Below are 27,494 nucleotides of genomic sequence, written 5' to 3'. Positions count from 1 at the left end.
GGTGTTACATACGGCTGTTCAGGGTGGAGATGGCTTTAGCAAAGAAACTGTTACTACTACTACTACTACTACTACTACTACTAGGGATGTGACAAAATATTGAAATGATGATATATCGTGATACTTTGCATCCCACAAGGTTATCGATATGCTCCTGCCAAGAATCGAGATTTTGTTTTAAAAAGGTGTCAATGTTTTAAAAAAATAAAAATAAAAATTAAAAATGAAGATATACCCACAGCCAATTTCCCCAGTGCCTTTGACTGACATGCAGCCCCATATCATCAAGGACTGAGGGAATTTCAACGTCTTCTTCAGGCAATCATCTTTGTAAGTCTCACTGGAACGGCACCAAACAAAAGTTCCAGCATCATCACCTTGTCAACAGTCAAAAATCTGCATTGGACAACCAAACAAAAGTTCCAGCATCATCACCTTGTCAACAGTCAAAAATCTGCATTGGACAAGGTGATGATGCTGGAACTTTTGTTTGGTGCTGTTCCAGTGAGACTTTAAATGGCCCAAAATTACCTAATTGCCTGGCATTGACTGCCACTGACAGTCATAGATGTTCAATCCGTTTGAAGTGGGAGGGATGGCCACCCTCCCAGTTTAAATGAATTGGACGTCTACTAGGGATAAACTAATTCAAATTCACACTAGAAGCTTTTTTTTCTGTCAATTAGTTGTTTGTAGAATATCCTAGAATGATTTCCTGAACAACGTATCGATAATCGTTGTACCGCCATATCGTCAGATCATCATTGTCGTGAGCTTCGTATCGCAAATCGTATCGTATCGTGAGGTACGAAGAGGTTCCCACTCCTAACTACTAATACTTAACTTGCATCACCACTACATAGTTCACCGATATTATAGCCAGGTTCACCAGAGAATTTTTTAATGAATAAAAATAAGTATATTTTCAATTGAAAGTCGACTTTAACGCAAGACACCTAATTGTTAAATGCTAAAGCCCGGCCAATGCTTGAGAAAATACAGTTTTAGAGTTAATACTTGGTTGGTGTCTCACACAAATGTATGAAAACAGTTTTGTATGACTTTAGAGGCATTTCCTGGTCGATTGCAGGGGTTCATTTGTACTAAAAAAAAAAAAAAAACACACAAAAAAAACGAACTGACAGCTGTGAACAAGCAACGGAGAGAGAAGCCAAGCCATTGACTGCACATTCTAAATAGCAACCTGTAATAACATCATGTAAAAACATAATAATTGTCGGAACATTTATGGGCACGTAAAACTTTGTTGGAGCAGTGCGTATTAATGCTGACGGCTATTGCAATGTGGCTAAATGCCAAAGCAGCTATGTTTAATCACATGTGTAATTCCTGCGGGAGGTCTTCGAGGTGACGCGATGCCATCACATACAAAACTCGTCGTTCTCAGGTCTGATTAACAACATTAATAATGGCTCGGTTCCATTAGTATCCCAATAAAGCATGTCGCTAATGCTTGCCAGAACCCTGGAAATGGAGGCCTTAAATCCAACAATCATTTATGTTATTTACCGCGTCTGCGGTTTTCATGCAACGACGGGTCGAAATGTTGCGATGAGTCGATAAAAGTGATTCACGTCATGCCTGAAGGTGACGGTGTGGAATAGTCAAGCATGTTAAATGTGTTGTGCCTCAAAAAGCCACCATATCAACTGATTTATGATTGCGCCAGCTTGGGTTTCTACTGGCAGCGTTAAAACCAACAGAAAGGAGGATTTAATGCATTCTTAGGAGACGTGTTCTCTGTGGAAGCATTAGAGGGTGATAATAAATCATTTTCTAAGAATGTAATTTCATCTGAGGGTTGCTGTATAAATATCAGAGGGACTTGTTTATTCAGCAGAACGGCTCAACGCCGCTGTGCGCTTGCTTTTCTCCTACACATTTACATGAACTCGAGAAACTCAACTGCACTTAATCAACTGAGACCAGACATTTAAAACAGACTTAAATGTCAACACTTGGGTTTTAAATGGGGACGGTCAATTGGTCACATAAATTTACCCTGCCACGGAGTTGACAAACATACTGAGCAGTCATGTAGCAATCCTAACTAAATGCTAATTTGAGCATCCTACCAAGCGTGTATTGAAAGCAGGAGTGGTGGCGTTTGTTTGTTTGTGCGTTTTTTTTTTTTTTTAATATATGAGAAACACAGGAAGCCGCCCAACGTTTTGTTCTCTGCGGTGTCAGCATGAGAAAAAATAAATAAAATACAGATTTCAAATCTAGATCAATTCTAAAACGGATCCAGGGATAGAAAGACTTGTAGTTCTTAAAAGATAAACGTTATTATGAGTTAAAATAATTTGATATTAAAACCCCTTTTGATTTTGTAAAATTAGTTTAACTAGTAAATCGCCATTGTTGTTGACGTCGCGAGGCGGTGACGTCACTTGGTTACGCTGCCGAGCTTCCAGAGGATGACTCTAGCGACATAAACATGTCATCTGTTCAACCCTTTCAATTTGAACCCGCGAGGAACATTAATGAGTATGACAGCACTGTCGATATTTCAAAAAAACGAGCAGCAAAAGCATAATGAACAGGAGAGACGGGACGAGAGTAGTAGGGGGAAAAAACGGTCTTCTGCCAAAATGTGCTACACCGGCAAAACGCACTGGAAGAAGCTAATTTGACACCCAAACGTGCGCTTTCAGCTTGTTTTGTTTTTATATGCATACAGATAAAACATCCTAAAGCTCCCTTAAGAAAATACTTAAACATAGTAATTAAAGATGTCCCGATCGATCGGGTCCGATCACGTCATTTTCAAAGTATCGGAATCGGCAAAAAAATATCGGACAAGCCTTTTTTTTAATTTTTTTTTTTTTTTTTTAATTAAATCATTTTCTAAATGTATTTAACATTACAGACAAAATGTCTTACACTCATCTGGAGTAGTTTTGGCTTAAAGTAGGGCTATCAAATTTATTGCGTTAATGGCGGTAATTACGTTAAATAATTAACGCATGCGCTGCACGACCCACTCACGCATTGTCGCGTTCAATCTAAAAAGGCGCTGTTTTACCTAAATATGGAGCTAAAAGGCAGCGTATAATGAGTAGAGAGAATTTTGACAGCCTTTGGAGCCTTTTTTTATTTGGCCAAAGCCTTGCAATCCCTCTCTCAGCTATCAAAAATATCGTGGGAGGCAACGTGGGGAAGGAGGGTTGCAGTTGATCATTTTCTTAACACCCTATGTTATTTCCCAATGCAGAGAAGATATATCAATTGGTGCCACTACGCACAGTCATGGTTGCACTTCCTATCATGCATTTGGGCAGAACAGTTAAATGGCTACAGTATCATTTACTGAAAGCTCAACAAATACACTAGAAGGCAATATTTAGTCACAATTTACAAAGTCACATTTATCCTTTAAGAATTACAAGTATTTCTATCCGTGGATCCCTCTCACAGAAAGAATGTTAATAATGTAAATGCCATCTTGAAGATTTATTGTCATAATAAACAAATACAGTACTTATGTATTGTATGTTGAATGTATATATTCGTCCGAGTTTTATTCATTTTTTTCTTAATGCATTGCCAAAATGTATATGATCGGGAAAAATTATCGGGAATGATTGGAATTGAATCGGGAGCAAAAAAAAAAGGCAATCAGATCGGGAAATATCGGGATCGGCATATACTCAAACTAAAACGATCGGGATCGGATTGGGAGCAAAAAAACATGATCAGAACAACCCTAATAGTAATATCAAATAAAGGTGGTTTAAATGTGCTACGTGACTAGAGTGGTCAACAGATCAACCATCTGCATTTAAGCTACCACAAGAAAACACAATGCTTAAAAGTATGAGAGGGAAACGCATGCACAAAGTATTTTCAGGCATTGAAAAGGTAATAAAAGACTCAAATTAAATATTTAAAACACAAATTTTAGACTTTATAAAAAATATTGATGGGTCACATCAGTCATTCACTGCGCCTCGCCTTCAAGTAGGGGGTCCACCTAAGGGTTATTCTCTAACATGCACGCAGCCATCTAACGCCAGAATTAGGTTGAAAAAAATACGAAAGCTGTACCGCATACAAACAGGAAGGAATGTCTCAGGAATGATTTGTTTGAGGATTCAAGGTAATTATTATATTTTTCATACCATGCATGCATTTTGAAACGTGAAAAAAATTAATGGGAGAAATTAGCCGCTACAGCATTGGCATCATAGTTTGCAATATTTATGTAAAATAAATGCTAACTGCATGGTTTTTTGCTTTTAACCAAGAATCTAGGCTGTTTTATGTCCATATCTATGAAGAATTCAGGGATTTAAGCATTTATTCATAAGAATTTTCAACGGAAAAAGCTCTTTGTTTTCATAATGCGGCCGCAGCACATTCGATATATTCGTTATTCACGTAAAGTAAATGCTAACTGCCCGGTTCTTTGCTCTTTTAACAAAGAATTGTGACTGTTTTACATCCATATCGAAAAAGAATCAAGGGATTTAAGCATTTATTCACAAGAATTTTCAACAGAAAATGCTATTTGTGATAAGGCTGCGGTACAGTGGCTTAAAGACAAGCAGCACATTCGACATATTTACGTAAAATAAAAGCTAACAACCCGGTTCTTTGCTAATTCACTCCCAGCCATTTTCACCGGAGCAACTCCCTTCGCTACCGACCGTTTTACTGGATTTTGACTGATTTTGCAAGGCCCACAGAAAATTCAGTTCTATTGCTATATAAACATTTAACCCACCAAAAGAAAGATTAGACTCTCTTCTTTCAGCAGGAAAAAAAAGTTAGTTCATATCTTTTTCCATTCTTTAGAAATCAGCATTAAAAATAGCTTAGTTTGAGAAATTTTCCAATTTCTGATGAAAAAACAGAGAAATTGAGCTTTTTGTGAAAGCATACATTTCAAACTTTGACTTTAACAGAGCTATTTTTTGCTTTTGTGACATCCCAAACATCTGAATAATGTTTTCCTTCTACAAAATAACATAAACAACAAGACAAATAGAGCTTTTGAAAGCAAAGTAACAATTTATTTACACATAACTAAACTATCGAACTGAGAGATAACGCTGTTGTGGCCGCGACTGTATTGGCAGGCAAGGTAAATTTTTCCCTCATCACCGCCTGTCTCATCAAGATAGATTTTTTTGAAACTTTCTTTTGTAGTGACCTCAACCTCATAACAGAATTTACCTAGGGAAGTTGTGTGGCGCATGTGCCTTGTATTTTACATCGTTGTCCACATTTTTCTCATGCTTCTTACTTCATTCTCTTCATTCATTTCCTTTCATGGTCCAATATGAGTTCTTACCAAATGCACTACTGCCCTCCAGTGGCCAGTTTTATTGCTTTAAAATGGATTTTGAGCATTGTGCTTTGGAGCGAAGTTGCATCAGAACCTAGAGATGTCTCTAGCATAAAGGTGAAAGACGTATAAATACGTTTTTGGGACACTGAAACAATTAGAAATAGAACATATTTATACGTTTTTGGGAGCAAATGAGTTAATTAAGAATCGAGACTGTCTTACGCTCATATCTTTTACGAATTCAGGGATTTATGCATTTGTTCACAAAAATTTTCAACGTAAAAAGCTCTTTGTCTGTGTTTCCACTCGGTCAGCTTTGATGGAGATAGGCCTCCTACTGATCGACCCCGCGCCCAGTGTCCCGTCAATATCATTATGAAGTCTATGCACAAATAGTAAATACTCGCCGCTTTTAACCGATGTGTGCATATGTTGGACGTCTGGCCGCGTAGAAGGAACTGAAGAAGACCCGTAGTGTTCGTCCAGTGATGGTGACAAACTACGCCATCAGCCCAAGTGTCCATTGCGCAAATAAAACATGGCGCCCTCTGTAGGTCAAAACATGTACTAAATTTTATAGATTTTTAAATCAGTGGCAATATTTTATGTGTTTCTAATAACATATTTTAGTAAAATAACAATTGTGGCTTATTAGAGCCTACAAGTAATTAGGTCTGAGGTTCCCTTTAAAAATGGAAAAACACCAAATTTAGTCTTAGATGGCAGAGCAACTATCAGGTGTGAAGTTACAATTTGACAAATTGCACTCTCTAAGAGATAATAGCTATGTGGCGGCCATGCAGGTAGAGGCGTTTTTCCTATCACTGTACAGTCCAAACTAATGCAATGCAATCCTAAGGTGCAGTTTGATGTCATAAAAAAATGCGATGCTAACACATTTTTTCCTCCAAGTGTACAATAAAATGAAAATGTCAACACCATCAGGTGCCCAGTTTAGAAAAAAATGTGGCTGTCTGCCCAGGGGGTCATTCATGCCAGAACCACCACTGAGCAGGGGTGTGTGGGAAGTAGATGTTGCTACAAGTGAGGTTGAAAGTGGTTCAGTATATTCACACAGCCAATCTCATCAGGCGGGGTGGTTACTATGAAAATAAGTGCTCGCTCACAGGAACATTTTTAGTAATAAGCGACGAAAATATTCCAGAACTAAGTGTCACCTCAGCTTCGTTTTGAGCTTCAGGATTTTATACCACATTAATAATGAACAGATGCTTCAGTTTTGGTTCACCTGTTCTCTTCTTTTCCCCACAATTCCAAGTCGACATAAGCCCTAAATTTCCACTTTCACGTGATTTTTCTCCGTCTCCCTCATTTGCTAAATAGCAAGGCTAGAAATAATCACCCTCAAGTAACAGTGCCAACCAACCAACACCCCCACCGTGCCATTGCACTTCATGTCACTGGTACCATGGCGACTGCTAACACTCTGCAAAATCCCAAACCCGACGTGCGCCCATCCCTCCCTCCTCGCCGGGATAATGCGGTCTTCTGATGTTTTGGTAGTTTAGGAGACTGGCTTCACAAATATGTAGATGTTTTATATAGTAATCACGACTAAAAGCAAACAAGCCTGCTCATTTTTTTTATGATTTATTCAGGCTTACCGGATTGACAGTGACCTAGATGCACAATTCCAACATGGTCTCCCCCTCCTTGTATCGAGTCTTTCTTTGCATACTGCATTGGTTTTGAGGGGGGGGGTCTGTGGTGTTGGAACCCCCTCTGGGGTGGTATATATGCTTTAAAAGATAATGTTCGAAGAAAAAAAATGGATGCCTTCAGTTAAACCAATGGTCGGCAACCCAAAATGTTGAAAGAGCCATATTGGACAATAAATAAATAAATAAATAATTCCGGAGCCGCAAAAAATTGAAAGCTTTACAGTCAAGGCAGCACACGCTGTATGTATCTATTTTAGCTATATTAGCCTACTATCAAAATAACTAAATTGGCTAAAAATATAGCCTTCATGATTACCGTAAATAAGGACTATAAGGTGCACCTAAGACCCTTCAATTTTCTGAAAAGCCGACATTTCACCTTATAATCCGATGTTCCTTATATGTGTATTGATCAATATTAGTTAATCATGGCATGACATTCCGCTGAGCTCAGCTCTATCTTGTCGACGCATAATGCAACGCCAACCACTACTACTACTACTACTGCTGCTGCTGCTGCACTTTATAATACAGTACGCCCTATACATGAAAATTGTTTCAAAATAGGCCATTAATTGAAGGTGTGCTTTATGCTCCGATGCGCCTTATAGTGCGGAAAATACGGTAAATGTTGATTTTCTCTGCAGGGATGCACCATGTGACTACTTCTGTTGTACATGCTCAAGTTTAACTTCATTACAATATAAATGAATTACAAGAATGTTTGTGTCATGTTTGTCCTCCTACAGAAACCATATTAAAACAACAATATGTTTCCCTCCCCCATCGTTTTCCATTTTTAAGTATTTTTGAAAAAGGTCCAGGGAGCCACTAGGGCAGTGCTAAAGAGCCGCATGTGGCACTAGAGCCGCGGGTTGCTGGTCGCTGAGTTAAACTGATTAATTTGCTTTGTATGCACCGTATAAGTCTAATATCTTCAATAGACCCTACCCACGTGACGTCACAACTCCGCTCTCCTGAATGGTATCGCCCACTTGTCCGTCAAAACATAGTGTTAACCTGTTACGGCTACGTACATTTCTCCTATTTACGGCGTGTTTTTCTGTTCCTTAACATTAATAATCAAAATGGTGAAGGCGTGTGTGGCTGTTGGTTGCACTAACAGAGAAGATGGAAGGAGAGACTTGAAGTTTTACCGTATTCCGAGGGATCCAAGGAGAGCGAAATGGACGGCTGCAATTCGACGTGAAAACTGGGCACCAAAAAATCACCAGAGACTATGTAGTAGTCATTTTATATCCGGTAAGATGCATTTAAGATATACTTAGAGGGTTTTGGGCTGACAAATGACCACAATTAAGATCATTGCGAGGCTAATCGCCGACAACATACGACGTAGTACGACATAGTTTCAAATTCAAGATGTTTGTGACTTCCCTTTCTTCCACCATCGTTATTTTTTGAATAATATTTAGCTGGTACCAAGTGAAAGAAACTGGCCTCGTCTACGGGGCTAACAAATAACCACAATTAAGATCATTGCTAGGCTAATCGCCGACAACATACACGTATGTATGTAGTGAGAGTGCTATCGCTAAACCATATAAACATTAAAAGCCTTAACTCCATTGACAAACGACATGAAATACATTAGACTTGACAGTGGATGTTAGCAATAACAAAAGATTTTGAATTGAAAATTTCGTAACTCACCTTTCCAAGCACAAGATAGATTCCTGCCGAATTTTCGTGGACGAGGACCTGTTTCACCCAACCAGCAACGAAGTATTTATAAGCCTCCAAGCTCTTGAAGTTTTTCATATTTTCGTGAGAATAGGCTGATTTAGTGTGGACAAGATCATTGTAAATATCTGCGTAGCAGATGTCAGGCAGACAGGGCGAAGACAGTGGGTCGAAAAACATCGATTTGGGCATCAAATATGGATCTGGCGACTGTATAGAACGAAGCTTTTCCTCATAACGCCTTTTATGCAACAGATCCAGTGAGTTTGCTGCATCAGAAAGCACCGGGTCTTCCATGAAATACATTTTAAATTCCGCCATCAATTGAAAACAATGCTAATACAGAGTCAAAATGACGGACAAGTGAGCGGAACCATACAGCGAGCACGTGGTTTTGTGACGTAGGTGGGTAGGGTCTATAGTAAAGGCAATTTGTTATTGGATTCATTATTTGAAGTTTTCACAGGTTACTGTGGATAATAGTTAGCATGCCAGGCTAATAATTAAGTGGATCTTGCTTAAATCTTCCTCTTAAATCTTCCTGTTTGACTCAAGCAGCACCATTATGACTGCGAAAACCAATCAATCAATGTATGTATACATGCAACTCATCACATTATTCGCGTATTTTTCGGACTATAAGTCGCACCTGAGTATAAGTTGCACCAGCCATAAAATGCACAACAAAGAGGATAAAAACATATATAAGTCACACCGGAGGATAAGTCGCATTTTTGGGGGAAATTTACTTGATAAAATCCAACACATAACAGATATGTCATCTTGAAAGGCAATTTAATATAAAAATACAATAGAGAACAACATGCTGAATAAGTGTACAGTATGATGTTACATGATGCATGAACAACGAAATGCCACTATACTGTCCTCACCAGGACGCTGCGGCTCGGTCCTGGCTATACAGGGGGTTAAACTCCCAAATGACGATGCTGGACGTCCGTATAATTTGCTGAATCAATTTCGTCCTCAATACCAAACAGGTTTGCATCAACGTAAATAAATGATAATTAGGTGCTATTACAGCAATGACACAAACGGTTAGCATGCATTCGCTAGCATTAGCACATCGTTCAAACAACCACACAACTAACTCTAAGTGTCCGATCGCGGGTGGAAAACACACAACAACAACAGAAAAGATGATACACACAGGCGTTGCCTCTGTAGAGATATTTTACAAGCATAAACAATGAATGTAGGTTCGCAGCCGTGTTTCCCTCTCTTTCTCTCTCTCTCGCCCACTCGCTCAGAGACGCTGCGTAGCTGTCCGTCTTCTTCTGGCGTGTGAGCGCTCTTCTTCGCGTAAAGAAGTGCAAGTGTGCCCCCACGTGGGCGTGAAAGCGCCACAAACTAAAAGCATGCATTTCAATTTAAAAAAGTCAATAATATAATTGAACACACATTGCCAAAGGCAGAACGAGAACGTGGCCATAGCTATTAAGAGATAACCATAGCATAAAGAACATGCTAACAAGTTTACCAAACCATCAGTGTCACTCCAAAACACCAAAATAACATGTGAAATGATATCATAATGTGTTAATAATTTCACACATAAGTCGCTCCTGAGTATATTTCGCACCCCCAGCCAAACTATGAAAAAAAAACGACTTATAGTCCGAAAAATACGGTACATATGCAGAGAATACTAAATATATGTATGGTGCTGATGCTGTGCTGATTTGTTTTTGTCTGCCTTCTTAAATACCAGAATAAATCCAGTCAAACAGAATACTTTCATCATCCCCGCCCCCATTTCAAGTGTATTTTGTTGCATCTACAAGCGGACTGGGTTTGGCCAATGGGTGTTGAGTTTGACATGAGCTACAGTATAAATGGTCCAGATGTCCGTTACTGTGTGAATACGTTACTGGACAATAGAATTATCGCAATTGACTGGCAAGTAGTTCAGGGTGTAACATGCCCCTTATCGTAAAGTCAACCGGAGAAATTATAAATACAGGCCAACTGAGCATTGACAGAACAGCACCATAGTTGAAAACATTACAAGCAGAGTAAAAAGATTCCAATAAAACCTGAGCTACATTGGTTGGCTGCGGTGTAGCACTTCACGTGAGGCACAGCTGCCAATACACACACATTCAGATTTATGTCTGTATAACATCCTCCATATCCACACAGTATTTGACTGTACAGTCACTGTGCCAAAGGTCAGCGCCTGCTGCTTGCGGAGCTTTCTCTCCCCCTCGTTGTACAATTTGTGTGACCCGCTCTGCTGAGATCTCTTCTAATCCAAGCAGATCTGTGCAGACCACAAGGCTCTGACACCCCCCATCAAAAGCCCCCTCCTGACTTGACTCAGTAAATCAGCACCGCTCAATCGAGGATGGGCAGCATACTCACTGACGCAACACTTCAAGTACAGTGGTATGAAAAAGTATATGAACCTTTTGGAATTTCTCACATTTTTGCATAAAATCCCCATTCAATGTGATCCGATCTTAGTCAAAATCACACAGATGAAAAAACAGTGCCTGCTTTAACTAAAACCACCCAAACATTTATAGCTTTTTATATTTTAATGAGGATAGTATGCAAACAATGACAGAATGGGGAAAAATAAGTAAGTGAACCATCACATTTAATATTTTGTGCACTTTGACTTGGCCACTCCAGAACGTGCATTTTGTTCTTCTGAAACCATTCTGAAGTTGATTTACTTCTTTGTTTTGGATCATTGTCTCTTTTTAGCTTCAACTGTCTGATAGACGGCCTCAGGTTTTCCTGCAAAACATCCTGATAAACTTTTGAATTCATTCTTCCATTAATGATTGCAATTTGTCCAGGCCCTGAGGCAGCAAAACAGCCCCAAATCATGATGCTCCGTCTGAGGTGTTGGTGTTGGTGAGCTGTTACATTTTTCCTCCACACGTGACGTTTTGTGTTACTCTCCAACAATCCAACTTTGGTTTCATGATTCCACAAAATATTTTGTCACAACTTCAATGGTGTCCAAGTGCCTTTTTGCAAACATTTAAGAGCAACAATGTTTTTTCTAGAAAGCAGTGGCTTACTCTGTGTAGCCTTTCCATGAACACCATTCTTGGCCATAGTTTTACATATAGTTGATATGTGCACAGAGATATTGGACTGTGCCAGTGATTTCTGTAAGTCTTTAGTAGCAGACACTCTAGTTTTTTTTTTTTTTTCCTTTTTTACCTCTTTGAATATTCTCCGCTGAACTCTTGCCCCCATCTTTGGTGGACGGCCACTACTTGGGAGAGAACCAACAGTGCCAAATTCTCTCCATTTGTAGACAACTTCTCTGACTGTTGATTGATGAACATCCAGAATATAGAGATGGTTTTGTATCCTTTCCCCGCTTTATACAAATCAACAATCCTTGACTGCAGGTCTTTAGACAGCTATTTTGACCGAGCCATGATGCACATCAAACAGTGCTTCTCATCAAGACAATTTTACCAGGTGTGTGTTTTATAGTGGGCAGGGCAGCTTTAAACCACTCATCAGTGATTGGGCCACACACCTGACTTAAAATGTTTGGTAAAAATTGGTTTCAATTGCTCTTTAAGTCTCCTTAGGCAGAGAGTTCACTACTAATTTTCCCCCTTTCTGTCATTGTTTGCGTGCTATCCTCATTAAAATATGAAAACCTATAAATGTGTTTGTGGTTTTAGTTAAAGCAGACACTGTTTTTACATCTGTGCCATTTTGACAAAGAAGAGATCACATTTGATGGTGATTTTATGCAGTAATGTGAGAAATTCCAAAAAGTTCAGATACTTTTTCATACCACTGTAGATGTGTAGAATGGCTTAAAAAAGGTATCACGACACTGTCACTGAGCTTCTCTCAAGTGCATCGTCCCAACGGATACAAAAAAATACTGCAACCATCTACAAGTTGACACAGGAAGCTTGTTTATTCAGCACTGACTCAAGCAATGCTATAGACAGCGAATGCATGTCATCACAGACCTGGTTGTCACAGCCATTTACTCAGAATTCACGCAAAATGTCATATGCTGTACTTTTCTGGGAGAGATGGAGTCGCTTAAAAAAGCTTGCTTTTTCTATTTATGAACGTTATATCCTAGCCTAAAGCACAGAATGTGAAATTATGTAAAAACGAATGACAAAAGTTGTTTTGTATCTCAACTTCAATGTGGCAGAAAATCTTTTTTTTTTTTTTTTTTTTGATTTTGTGAAATTCAAAGAGAACACTGTTGAAACATTACACAGTGCTATGGAATTTTTTTAAATTTTTTTTTTTTTTAAAAATCTCAGTTTATGAATTACTTGATTTGTTTTGTTGTCTAATTCATCAAATAAATGAATGGATGATTCATTGATATTATAATAAAATGTTAAAATTTGTGTTGAAACGATTAATCGATTAACTCGAGTAATTCGATGAGAAAAAAGATTGGAATTAAATGTTCCTGCTTCGAGTATTCGTTTAGTTAAAGTGGCGTTTAATGGTTTGTTTTTAGTTTGTATTTAGTTTTATTGATTTGGGTGGATAATTTGCCCTCTAGTGGCAACAGTGAATATGACAACTCATTTCACATGACTAAATCAAGCTGCTCCCTGTTAAGCCCAACATAAGTTATGTTTTGGTTTGAGCTAATGTTTTTTTTTAATGCACTCGTAATTTAGTTTATAAGTATGTTTTGCTGTTTTTGTGGGAATATGTGTTTGTACCATTTGTTAAGAGCATAGTTTAAAAGAAATAATCGTTAGCATTTTATAGCATTGAAGCTAGCGCATTTTGCTATGTAAGTTAGCCAATTTTTGTTGTGTTGTACTTAGATCCTCATTTATTTATTTTTTAATACCATTTGAGGTTCAGGTCAGGTATTTTAATTTTTTATGTTCCTTATCCGATTACTCGATTATTCGAACTAACTAGTTCATCGATTAATCGACTACTAAAACAATCGATAGCTGCAGCCCTAGTTAAAATCATTTTGTTTTTTCTCGTGCATAATTTTTATTTGTATAGTACCTATTTAATACATAATATTAGCCATTTCGCTTTAAGGTTGCATAAAAAAAAAAATCATTATCCTGTATGACTTTTTTTAAAGTATTTTAACACATCCCATTTTTTCAGTGTGGACTAAATACTTTATTAATGGCTCATTTTTAGGTCAGCTCATGTGTGTAGCTGAAATATCATTTTGTTCTCGTTATCAATTACCTGCATCCTTGAGTAGCAAAACAATCAATGTTGCACACCGTCTACAATTTCATACTGTAGTGTAGGTGTCATAATCAATAAGTACTTGTGAATCATTGTCCAAAGAAAACAATTGTGATTGGGTCGCAAGTATGGGACAAAGCCTTCCGGGAGGACAAAGCAATGTGGTCTGGATTATTCCGGGAAGGCCGGTTCTTCGTAATTAGTGACACATGAGTGTTTATTTCTGCGGTTGCAGAGTCATGCAAAACAGCCTCGTTTAAGAGACTAATGGGGTGTCAAAAATAAATAAAGCGCATCGTATACTCCTGACAGGCGTTCGTCCACATTCTGCTGCACTTAATGGAATGGGAATATAGCTGGAAAATGAATAAATGTCTCTTTGACTTGACTGTACAATCGTTTGAATAAATGCGAGGCACTAACAGAGGCATTGTGCTGAATAATGCATGAGAACATTAGCGGAAAAGAAACCATTACGAGTAATATGTAATGTAATAAAGTGGCATGTTGAGTTGCTGTGATCTATCCATTTGCAATTCACTCTTGTGTGAGGGGCTTAATGTAAAGTGAAAGAGCCATTTGAGAGCTAATTCAAGAGAGACTGGAGGGATAACACAATAGTGCAATTACATAATACAAAGAAGCCACTCACTGTGCGTTTGAAGCCGCCCTGAGACTGGACTCCTTTCATCCAGCCTAGGGAATATGGTGACCGGGTGATGGAGTCTACCCACCCCTTCATAGACCCACACAGATCCCAACAATTGTCTCTGTTGATTTTGTTTTGTGTGTGTGTGTGTGTTTTGGATTCAGTGTGTTTGTACTGCACCGTGATATTGTGTACGGCGCCCTGGTGATCTCGCATTACAATTTGAATTTGAACAATGTCACAAGAACAAGGTAAGAAGAAAAAAAAACAATATTTTCAAACAAGATGACTACAGCTGAAACAATGACTCCAATAATTCAAGTAACTCGATTTTAAAAATTGATCAAGGCACTTTCTCCGTCTCGAGGAATCGTTTAATTTTGCCAGCTCTAAGCATGACGTTTTGCCCGGACTACTTTTAATGCGTCAAAACACGCTGACGTCACGTGCGTACAGGAAGAAGGGAGAGGTGGCGGATATACAGTGCCCCCCAAAACTATTGGCACCCCTAAAAAAGATGTGTTTTTTAGCTTCTAATATTTTTTTTTATTCAAATAATATGGGACATTAATGGAAAAAAAGAGAAAAATCCAACCGTCAATACAAGTGCATTCATTCAGTGGGGAAAAAATCCCATATAAAGAAAAAATTATTTGACATTAAATAATGTGTGTCACAATTATTAGCACCCCTGGTGTTCATACTTTGTACAACCCCCTTTTGCCAACAAAACAAGGTCTGGGGACTGAAATGGCCATGGGAGGAGCTTGATTTTGTGCCTGGTGAACCATTTCTGTTTAGATTTGGCCATATGTTTGGGGTCATTGTCTTGCTTAAAGACCCAGTGACGACCCATCTTCAGCTTTCGGGCTGAGGGCAACAGATTTTGATTTTAAATGCCCTGGTATTTCAAAGCATTTATGATGCCATGCACCCTAACAAGGTTCCCAGGGCCTTTGGAAGCGAAACAGCCCCACAGTATCACTGACCGACCTGCATACTTCACAGTGGGTATGAGGTGCTTTTCAGCATGTGCATCTCTTGTGGCACGCTAGACCAACTTAGAGTGTTTGTTGCCAAAAAGCTCAATCTTGGTCTCACACAAAAATACACACGGTCCCAGGCTTCAACTGGGACCGTGTGCTTTGGTCAAATGAGATAGGTCTCCTGCAATATTTGTGGCGACTGTAGTGTAATTCATCTGAAAAATCCACCTTTTGCCACTTTTCCAGCATCCATCCTTTTGACAGGCCACAATGCGGGCCTTGGCAAATGTTACACGGTTTTTTAATTGTCTTTTTAATTGCGCCCTGAGAGATCTGCAGGGTGGAAGGCAACATAAATTGTCTGAAATATCAACAAATCTTAGCTGCCTCTTACATTCCTGACCATCAAAAGGGACAAATTCTGCAGCAGGATGGTGCTCCATCGCATACTCCAATCCTTACCTCAACATTCCTCAAGGCAAAGAAGATCAACATCCTCCAGGACTGGCCAGCCCAGTCATCAGACATGAATATCATTGAGCATGTCTGGGGTAGGATGAAAGAGGAAGCATACAAGACGAAACCCAAGAATGTTGATGAACTGTGGAAGGCATGCAAGACTGCTTTCTTAGTTGTTCCTGATGACTTCATCAATAAATTGTATGAATCCTTGCCAAACCGCATGGATGCAGTCCTTCAACCCCATGGAAGTCATACAAAATATTAAATTTGGATCTCACAGCATCACTAATTAATTCGCTTATGTATCATATTTTTGTATTTGAAGTACATTTTTTGTTCAATTTTCACACAACTTTCTGTAGGCGACAAAACCTTTGTCCTGCCAAAATTTGACCTTTATTTCTTCATTAAATGATAAATCTTTTTTCAGAGAAACAAATATTTATTTTTGTACATTCAAGATCATTTGGGAGGGTCTTAGCTTTCATATGAGCCATTTCTGAAACCAATTGAATAATTAAAAGTCAGGTTATTATTAATTGTTTCTACAAAATGGATAAGCAACAAGACTTTTGTCAAAGACCGTAGAGATAACGGCGAAGAAAGCCGACGAAAGCGAAAAGAAGGGCACCAAGAAAAAGCTGAAAATGTCAAAAGTGTGGGAGCATTTCAAGCTGGAGACCAAGGCGAAAACTGTTTCATGTATTCACTGTAAGACAGCGCTTGCATAACACTACCCCCATCCGGCCCTGGCTACCCGCGGACCCACCAACGCTTCCGCACCCGTGGCTGGACCGACGACCGCCCCCGAAACCAGGGCGCCACTGTACGACCCGCCCGCCTAGCCCCCACTCCACCAAAGGAGTTTACTCCGAGAGCGGAGGAGTGATACTCAGGACAAGGAAAAATTAAGTTAACGTAGCGCTAATAAATAAGATTACCATTACTGTACCTTGCTAACGTAATGTTAGCCCTGCGGAGGGCTAGCTTTCTATTAATTATGACACTTGTCGATGCGACGCCAACGTGTCTTTTATACAGGCTTTATTTAATCTGAAAAACACAGCGCTGTAGAGTGATGAGGGTGTAAAATAAAAACATAATAAAGCCATTTGTCAAATTTAGCTCAGTAGTTTTTGATGGCTAAAACACCAAGTAGCAGTAGACTATTTTAAAACTTAACTAGAACTTAAAAATAGCTTGACACAAATGGAAATTCAATTGAAACACGTGAGAAAAACACCTCATTTTAAGTGATGTGTGTTACTAAGCGTAATGACATTTTTAGGTAAGATCTTATTAATGACTTATTATATACAATTAATATAACTAATTATCTTATTTTGTAGTTTTAGTTTTCTAGTCACATCTGAGATGTAATTGCTGGCTGTTTTCAACATTGTACATCTAAAATAAAGACATTGATTGTCTAAAAATGGTTCAGTATTAGGTGAAATGTCTTGTTTTCTCATGTATATTTATAATTGCTCTTTACCTAAAAGAATAAATGTTTAATTCGATTAATCGATGGAATTTTCAGTAGGATACGCAATTACTAAAATATTCGATAGCTGCAGCTTTAAAGATAACACAGAATGTTAGAAAAAAAATACTCATAATTAAGAGTGAATGAATCAGAAATAGTCAGAGTTACAATTTTATGAGGAAAAAAAAAATTGTAAAATATATTGTAAAAAAAAAAAAAAAAAAAAAAAAAAGTAAAATTTGGTTTAAAATGTTATCCTAATGGAACGTTTTGTTCTCAAAAATTTCATATTGATATACTGTTTACATTTTCAGTTATGATAATAATAAATGTAAATGTAAATTAGGAGCATAAAAATGTAGTATTGTGATAAACAAAAGAGCCACCCTGTCCTTTATAAGCCTGGTGGGCCACAAGCAAGGAGATTGAATGTTACACTACATAAAATTGAAGTCCCGGTGCAAAAGAGGTTTGCTTGTTTTAGATTAAATATGGAATTTGAATTTTTCCATTGGTAAGAGAGTACGAGCTAGTGGTTGATTTGCTGTGTTATTTGTCAAAATAATACTTTTTTTTAACATAGAAACTTCTTGTCATTCAAGAACTGTTAGGTGTCCTGATAATAACAAAAATATGGTCACAAAACAAAAATCAAATTAGAAGATTTAAAAAAAAAACAACAACAATAAAATTAGGCTTATTCTTATAAAATGTTCAAAACTTCTTGTAAAATCAAACTACATTTCTATAGTATATTTTATCAAACTTATGTTATTGTTTCCTTTCCGGTTTGCAAAAAGAGAATAAAAGTTGTAATTTTAGTAAGAAATCATAAACTACTACTAATAATGTAAATTATATACTATTATGAGTTCTTCCAATATTATTACAGGAATAGAAATAATAAGAATAAAAACAAAAACACTTGGCCTTGATTGTCTATTTGCATTCGATCAATGTCTTGACACAAGAACCGATATGAGTCCTTTTGGATGATCCCGTAGTTTTATGTGCAGACAAAACCCCCGGTATGCAAGCACAGTTGCACATACACACACATGCAGACATGCATCAGGACAGCCCATGGGAACCGAACCCCCTCCTCCCCACATACACACACAGAACACTATTTTCAGCCTTGACCCAATAACCCTTAACTCGTGGGGTTCATTCTCAACACTACAAACACCAACCCCTGCTCAAGAGATCACTGTCACGGGGATAAATCAAATTTTCCAAATCTGAATTCGCTCCAACAGCCGTCACAGCTTGTACAGTGATTATAAGGGGCTTGAGTTTCATACTGTATAAAAGCCAACTGCCAATGCAGGAGAGGTTTGCTTGTTTTACAATTTTAATTTTCTCATTGGTAACAGTGGACTAGCTAGTGGTTGGTTCGCACGAGGAAAGATTCCAGTCATGCTCCGACAGCCATGGGAGGCGACCGTGGCGACTGTTGAATTATGCCTACTTTAATATCTATTGGTTTAGGTCAGGGGTCCCCAAACTTTTTCCTGTGAGGGCCACATCACTCTTCCCTTCCCTGATGAGGGGCCGGGGTCAGTTTGTAACAGGAAAAGTGTGACGATTGCAGGAGTGCCTAAATGTTAAAATGTATTGTTTTTCAGAAAGCCACAATCAAATAACCCTTTCTGGATTCTTCACGGAGCAAAAGTAAATAAAATAAATATAATATAATATAATATAATATAATATAATATAATATAATATAATATAATATAATATAATATAATATAATATAATAATAACACTATTAATTAGGGCTGTCAAACGACAAAAATTTTTAATCGAGTTAATTACAGCTTTAAAATGAATTAATCGTAATTAATCGCAATTAATCGCAATTCAAACCATCTATAAAATATGCCATATTTTTCTGTAAATTATTGTTGGAATGGAAAGATGAGACACAAGATGGATATATATATTCAACATGCGGTACATAAGTACTGTATTTGTTTATTATAACAATAAATCAACAAGATGCCATTACCATTATTAATATTCTGTTAAAGCGATCCTAAATAGAAAGACTTGTAGTTCTTAAAAGATAAATGTTAGTACAAGTTATAGAAATTTCATATTAAAACCCCTCTTAATACTAACCCCTTTTTGCGGTTGCTGCACCCAGGTTATGGAATAGTCTTCCCCCGGAGATCCGCACCACTACAAATTTGGGCCTTTTTAAATCTCGTTTAAAGACACACCTTTTTAGACTCGCCTTTCCCCAAGATTAGTTTAGCCTGGTTTTATTTCTTTAGGGTTTTTAATGTTTTCGGATTTGATCTGTTTTATTGTTTTGTTTGCTGTCTGACTAATCGTGATGCGATGTTTCGTTTCTTTTTTTCTTTTCTTTTCTTCCTAATGTCATTGTATAATACTTTCCTGCCTTTTATTTACTATGTGCCATGTTTGTCTTTGTTGTAAAGCACTTTGGGGACCTTTCGGGTTTTGTAAAGGGCTATATAAATAAATTTGATTTGATTTGATTTGATTTAATGTTTTAGTTTTAATAAAATTTGTAAAATTCTCAATCAAAAAATAAACTAGTAGCCCGCCATTGTTGATGCCAATAATTACTTACACAATGCTCATGGGTGCTGAAGCCGATAAAATCAGTCGCACCCAAGCGCCAGCCAGCAGAGGGCGACAAAACTCCAAAAAACACAACCAGTACACATTTCACTGTGCTGTCATTTTAATGTTTGAGCGGGGCATGTGCATTAATTGCGTCAAATATTTTAACGTGATTAACTTAAAAATTAATTATCGCCCGTTAACGCGATAATTTTGACAGCCCTACTATTAATTAAATAGATAATAACCAAATAACCCTCTCTGGGTTCTTCACAGAAAAAGCCAGGAAATAAATAAAACAAGTAAAAAAATTGTTCAGGGGGCCGGACCAAATGTGGAGATGGGCCGTATCCGGCCCGCGGGCCGTAATTTGGGGACCCCTGGTTTAGGTGATTCACCATTCTATTCAAACCTTTGTTTTAAAAAAAAACTACGACAGTAACATTTTGAAAATGTCGAGAATAAATGTCTGGATTTTATTTGCATTTTATTTGCAAATTTGAATTGCAATATTTGAGCAGAACTTATATCAAAATACACAATAAATTTGTTCATAATATCTTACCTATCCAGGAAAGCAAAAAAATAAAACATTTTCTTAAGACCACGCAATATTGTCTGTCTAATTAAATTAAATATAATTGAAAGAACTTGTGGGAGTAAAAAAATACATAAATATGGAGCCTTCCTTCCGGTAAAACACTATTGCTTTTGTCCGTAAGCACAGCCAAACTCAACAAAAATGCAAGCTCATTTTGGCTGCTTTAAGACCACATAAAAAAATTAAAATGAAAATTGGGGAGAAGGGGGTAAACCTCAGTTCACTATATCTCTCACATTTTAATTAACGTTACAGTAGAAAACACATACAGGAGGACACTTCTCTCTAAGCAGCTTCCTACTCGAGTTTTGCAGGTTAGCAAATTCACACAGTTTCATGTTACACTAACTCTGATCGGTCGGACTTTCAAGAGCTAAATTAGTGGTGTGTTCCCCACCTCCACAACATTGACGTCTTTTTACATTACTTACAATGGCTGTTGCTGGCCAAAAAAAAACTTCTAATATCCTTCCTTTTCGAAGGGGGCGGAGGATGCGGCATGATGTTGTCGACATGTTGTATTTCTGTCGGGGCTTTGAGTGCGTGGGTATGGGGGCGCAAGTCATCAGCCAATCAAACGTGTGTTTGAGAAAAAAAAATTGACTGGCACATACAGCAAGTGAAATTGGGTAAATGTAAGTCTGAACATTCATTCATTTTCCATGCCGCTTTTCCTCACGAGGGTCGCGGAGGTGCTGGAGCCTATCCTAGCTAACTATGGACAGTAGGCAGGGTACACCCTGAATTGGTTGCCAGCCAATTGCAGGGCACAATGAGACATACAACCATTCACAATGAAAATAATTCACTTAATAATGGTAGGGTCAATTCTATCCTTACAACATATGATAAGACAACATTAAATTACCTGTATAACAGAACTCATTATATTATGCAAATAAGGTTGCTTAAAAGTTGGTGGGGATAATTTGTGCATCCTAAAAAGTTGGTCGTGTTATGTCCATACCGTCCCTATGCAAACCTGCACCCTTGCTTAAAGAGTATCTTCACCAAATTAACTTATTTTGCTACACCCAAACATTACATAAATATAGCCTAAAGTGTCATTACAAATGAATGAGAAACGAAATAGACTGACAAATTTTAAAAAAGTAGAATTTTATTTGGCTGACTTTGACCAGAAGCTAGCAAACTGTTCAAATTCAGCCCGATTATCACTTGTACCCCACTTTAGCGCTTTGGTTTTCAGAGGATCTGAGGGCATTAAAGATCCGTCTGAGCTGAGAGCCCCCCTCCCTACAAAGCCCCCCTTCCATTTCTGACAATTTACAGAAAGGTGTATATGTGTGAGAGCGAGAGAGGTAGACAGAGAGAAGGAGAAAGAAGTGGCGGTCACGGATTTAGGGTCTTCAACTATAAGACCTTATCCACAAGAGATGCAACAGTGGGCCCATAAAAAGCAGCCATTGGCAAGCCCTGGGCAAACGCAGCTTAACATAATTCAAAAATACCAGACGGCGTGTACTGCAGTGTTACAGCTAAAACCTGCAAAGCAGCTTTCTCCCTCTTTCATCCCTCAGCCCCTATCCTCCACCTTCCAAAAACGTTCTAGCAAAAACAGGGATTCATGGCAGGCGCACAGTCTTTATAGGCTCCCAATAGTGACATGTCAGGCCATCAAAATGCTAATATAGAGCTCAGGTCCGACAAACCAAGCATAACAATACCCATCTCTATCCCATTAAAAAAAAAAACAATACACTATATTGTATACAGTAGCGAGATTCATTTCATCTGATAAAGTTTGTAGTTATGCTCAAATGACTAAACTGAGTTAAACATACACTAAATTACGTCGTAAATCTCAGATGATGACACCGCTATGGAATTTTCTCGATAAGTGTTATGGAATATTTCCAATAAACAAGTCAACTCAAATTGTACTGTTGATGCGCCATGTAGCCATAGAATTCCAACAGTATTTAGCGGTTCTTCACTCATTTGCTGTTTTTGACATTCAATGGATGTCCAATCCAATTTGAACTAGGAAGCCAGCCTTCCCAATTCAAAAGGATTACCGTATTGGCCCGAATAAAAGACTGTGTTTTTTACATTGAAATAAGACTGGAAAAAGTTGGGGTCGTCTTATATTCGCGGTCTAGACATTATACCCATTCACGACGCTAGATGACGCCAGATATCATTGAAGCGATGTTCTCTCATGACAGATTTCAGCTACTCTCAAGTTTAACCAGTTTGCATTATTTTATTGCAATGTTTTTCCTTATTCAGATTTATTTCAAGACTACAGTTACAGTTAGACTTCACTTTGATAGTTAATGCGGTTATTGCAATTTTGTTGTTTTATCACAATAGATTGGTTTATTTACATTTCAAAAACCAGAGGCCATTCATTTACGAATGTGACTGCACTTTAGTTTACATATTTAAATGTTTAGATATTAAGATTTGAATGAGGCAAAATAACATGCTTTTTCTCTCAAATATATTGTTATAATCATTTGTTTCAGATATACTGTAATTATTTTCTGTATAAAAATTAATTTGGTGTTCAGAAAGTCTTTTTTCAAACTTGAGTCTTGAAAAAGAGGGGGTCATCTTATAATCAGGGCCGTCTTATATTCGGGCCAATACGGTTTATGCAATTTCCTCCGGAAATCTATACATGACATGCTTTTATTTTGAAATGTTCACCGGAAGTACGTTTGCTAAGTCACTAACCGTAAGCTTTACCCTCAGTAAACAGAAACAAAAACAAATTGCACTTCTCTTTTGTCATGCATGTTGAATATATATTTCAATATTTATTGAATATATATTTTTTTTTTTTCTTTTGTTCGCATCGCTTGCAAATTCTTTAATCCAACAAGTTTTCATGTTTGATATGTCACCTTTTAACCGAAATTTTGCATTGTGGAGAAGACTGTCAATGTTTTATAGCAGACCAAACTTTTTTCCATTAGCCTCAATGTAGCAATGCTAACATTTTACAATGTTTAATATAGAAGTGTTTCCTTATTTTGTATGTCTTAACTTTAATTCGTGTTGATGGTAAATAGACATCTGTGAAAGCTACTGGAGTCTCATATGTAATTAACACGCACATGAGCCGAGTGCACGCACGCGGCGATTAAATTTTCATTTATCGTGCGATAATTTGCCTTATTGCATATCGCAACAGGCTTAGATACATCATTTCATTTCAAGAGGAGAAAACTGCAGTCAGGTGGAGCCTATTAGGTAAGGCAGGCTTGAAACCCCAGCTGACAGGGTAACCTGTATGGCCAGTTAGAAATGTGTGAGTTGCAAATCTGTACCATTGATCATTTATTAGAAGAGTGCATGTCAAGTATTGTCCCGTTGACATTAATCCACTTGACAAAGCATGAAGTGGTTTTGAACAGGCTCAATGCTTATGAGGAGGCGGCAGATGGCAGCAGATCAATACCACGCACGCTTTGGAAACAACAGGAATAATAAAGCCCTCCTACCTGGACGGCCTGCAGAAGGTGAACGCTGCGGTCCCGCACGTCTTCGAAAGGACATCGCTTGGTGAGCATGAGCAGGTGGGCCAGTATGTCATTCAGGTCACTGCTGAGAGGAGACCCTGACGGCAACGAAGGCGAGGATGGCTGCACGGGCCCGATTGCCTCCACTTTCGTCAGGACCTCTTGGCGAATTTGCTCCATGGCGGTCGTCCTGGAGCCGGCGTCCCGACTTGACAGCCCGTCCCACCTGCCTAGAGTCTCCTGGTCTTGCACGTCCATCCTCAGATATGGAGACTTTTGATGTGTGTTGTTGATGTACAACAAGGCTAAAGCAAACATTAACAAGTAAAAAGTAAGCAAATTTCTGCAACACCCAGAGTTAATATACAGAAACAATTAGGAGTGGGAACCTTTTGTTATCTCACAATACGATACGATTTGCGATACAAAGCTCACGATGACGATGATCTGACGATATGGCGATACAATGATTATCGATACATTGGTCAGGAAATCATTCTAGGATATTCTACAAACAACTAATAAACAGAAAAACAAGCTTTTGAGGTGAATTGGAATGAGTTTATCACTAGTAGAGGTCCAATCCATTTGAAGTGGGAGGGTGGCAGCGAATCATTCGCTGCCATCCCTCCCACTTCAAACGGATTGGACGTCTATGGCCGTCAGTGGCAGCCATTGCCAGGCAATGAGGTAATTTTGGGCCATTTAAGGTCATTTACAGTAGGGTAAATAAGTATTTAGTCAATCACTAATTGGTCAAGTTCTCCCACTTGAAAATATTAGAGAGGCCTGTAATTGTCAACATGGGTAAACCTCAACCATGAGAGACAGAATGTGACAAAAAAAAAAAATCACATTGTTTGATTTCTACCGAATATATTTGCAAATCATCGTGGAAAATAAATATTTGGTCAATAACAAAAGTTCATCTCAATACTTTATTATGTACCCTTTGTTGGCAATAACGGAGGCCAAACGTTTTCTGTAACTCTTCACAAGCTTTTCACACTCTGTTGCTGGTATTTTGGCCCATTCCTCCATGCAGATCTCCTCTTGAGCAGTGATGTTTTGTGGCTGTCGTTGGGCAACACGGACTTTCAACTCCCTCCACTGATTTTCTATGGGGTTGAGATCTGGAGACTGGCTAGGCCACTCCAGGACCTTGAAATGTTTCTTACGAAGCCACTCCTTTGTTGCCCTGGCTGTGAGTTTGGGATCATTGTCATGCTGAAAGACCCAGCCACGTCTCATCTTCAATGCCTTTGCTGATGGAAGAAGATTTTCATTCAAAATCTCTCGATGCACGGCCCCATTCATTCTTTCCTTTACACAGATCAGTCGTCCTGGTCCCTTTGCAGAAAAACAGCCCCAAAGGATGATGTTTCCACCCCCATGCTTCACAGTGGGTATGGTGTTCTTCGGATGCAATTCAGTATTCTTTTCTCCTCCACCTGTGTTTCTACCAAAAAGTTCTATTTTGGTTTCATCTGACCAGAACACATTCTCCCAGTCCTCTTCTGGATCATCCAAATGCTCTCTAGCAAATCGCAGACGGGCCTGGACGTGTACTGGCTTCAGCAGGGGGACACGTCTGGCAATGCAGGATTTAAGTCCTTGGCAGCGCATTATATAAAGACAGCAGCCTGTGTTACTGTGGTTCCAGCTCTCTGTAGGTCATTTACTAGATCCCCACGTGTGGTTCTGGGATTTTTGCTCACAGTTCTTGTCATCATTTTGACACCACAGGGTGAGATCTTGCATGGAGCCCCAGAGTGAGGGAGATCATTAGTGGTCTTGTATGTCTTCCATTTTCTAATAATTGCTCCCGCAGTTGATTTCTTTACACCAAGCGTTTTACCTCTTGCAGATTCAGTCTTCCCAGCCTGGTGCAAGTCTACAATTTTGTCTCTGGTGTCCTTCGACAGCTCTTTGGTCTTGGCCATAGTGGAGTTTGGAGTGTGACTGACTGACATTGTGGACAGGTGTCTTTTATACCGATAATGAGTTAAAACAGATGCCATTAATCCTGGTAACGAGTGGAGCCTCGTTAGACCTCGTTAGAAGAAGTTAGACCTCTTTGACAGCCAGAAATCTTGCTCGTTTGTAGGTGACCAAATACTTATTTTCCACCATGATTTGCAAATAAATTCTTTAAAAATCAAACGATGTGATTTTCTGTTTTTTTTTTCACATTCTGTCTCTCATGGTTGAGGTTTACCCATGTTGACAATTACAGGCCTCTCTAATCTTTTCAAGTTGGAGAACTTGCACAATTGGTGGTTGACTAAATACTTATTTATAACTTATTTTATCGCAAACATTTTGGGATAGAAAGTATCACAATATATCACCATTTCGATATTTTGTCACACCCCTAGAAACAATGTTAGCTGAGGTTGAAATGCGTGGGTGTTTTTGTTTCCCCATCTTGCAGTGCACACTCAAATGGTACAAAAATGTTGGCATTTTGGACTCAATGCATTGGAACAGGATAAGATAACATTGTGGCTTATTTTCTTTCATTTATTGCTACGTGCCCCTCCAATGTTACAATGACAGCAAATGTAAAAAGCAGACTGAGGGGGAGAAATCGGCACAAAGTAGCAAATGTAGCGAAGTAGAAACTAGCAGCAACGTATCACTTTAAAGTTTCAGGTTTTTTCTTTGTTTTTGGTGGGGTGTGGGGAGGGTTAAATGCAACTATGTAGTGTAGTGCTGTAACAATTAATCGATTAACTCGAGTAATTTGACGAAAGATTCAAATTACATTTTGCTGCTTGCAGTATACATTTAATTAAAGTGGCGTTGTAATGGTTTGTTTTGAAAGTGTTTGCATTTAGTTTTATTGATTTGGGTGAATACACTGCCCTCTCGTGGCAAATGGGAATATGACTCATTTCACATGGCTGAATCCAGCTGCTCCCTGTTAAGACCAACATATGCTAAGTTTTTGTTTGAGGTAAGGCTTTTTCAATGCATTCGTAATTTAGTCTATAGGTTTACGTAACTGTTTTTTGTGGGAATATGTGTTTGAATCTTTTGTTAAGAGCACTGTAAAAAAAATAGCTTTATAGCATTTTAGCTAGCGGACTTTTCCTATGTAAGTTAGATCAGTGTTTTTCAACCTTTTCTGAGTCACGGCAAGTTTTTACATTGGAAAAAAAACTCGCGGCACACTACAAACGTTCCAAAATTACTTTCTGTACAGTATATTTAATTACAAAATAATTTCTCAATATTTATACTTACTTAGTGTAATATTTGAGCCTGTTTATATTAACACAAAGCTGATATCCTGGCAGGAATCTTC

At 38.3% G+C, this 27,494-nt stretch overlaps 1 protein-coding gene across 1 annotated transcript in view; it reads right to left on the bottom strand.

Annotated features, from left to right (window-relative positions):
• sesn1 (sestrin 1) overlaps positions 1 to 27,494 on the bottom strand; it is a 156,846-nt gene that overhangs the window by 126,834 nt on the left and 2,518 nt on the right. Inside the window, exon 2 of the mRNA XM_057823216.1 lies at positions 24,167 to 24,489. Coding sequence (XP_057679199.1) covers positions 24,167 to 24,442 — 276 coding nt within the window. The 5' untranslated portion in view covers positions 24,443 to 24,489. The remainder of the gene's footprint in view (positions 1 to 24,166; positions 24,490 to 27,494) is intronic.

The sequence above is a fragment of the Corythoichthys intestinalis genome, chromosome 19, assembly GCF_030265065.1.
Source record: "Corythoichthys intestinalis isolate RoL2023-P3 chromosome 19, ASM3026506v1, whole genome shotgun sequence".
Classification (NCBI taxonomy): Eukaryota; Metazoa; Chordata; class Actinopteri; order Syngnathiformes; family Syngnathidae; genus Corythoichthys; species Corythoichthys intestinalis.
This window is presented reverse-complemented; position numbering and strand designations above follow the sequence as displayed.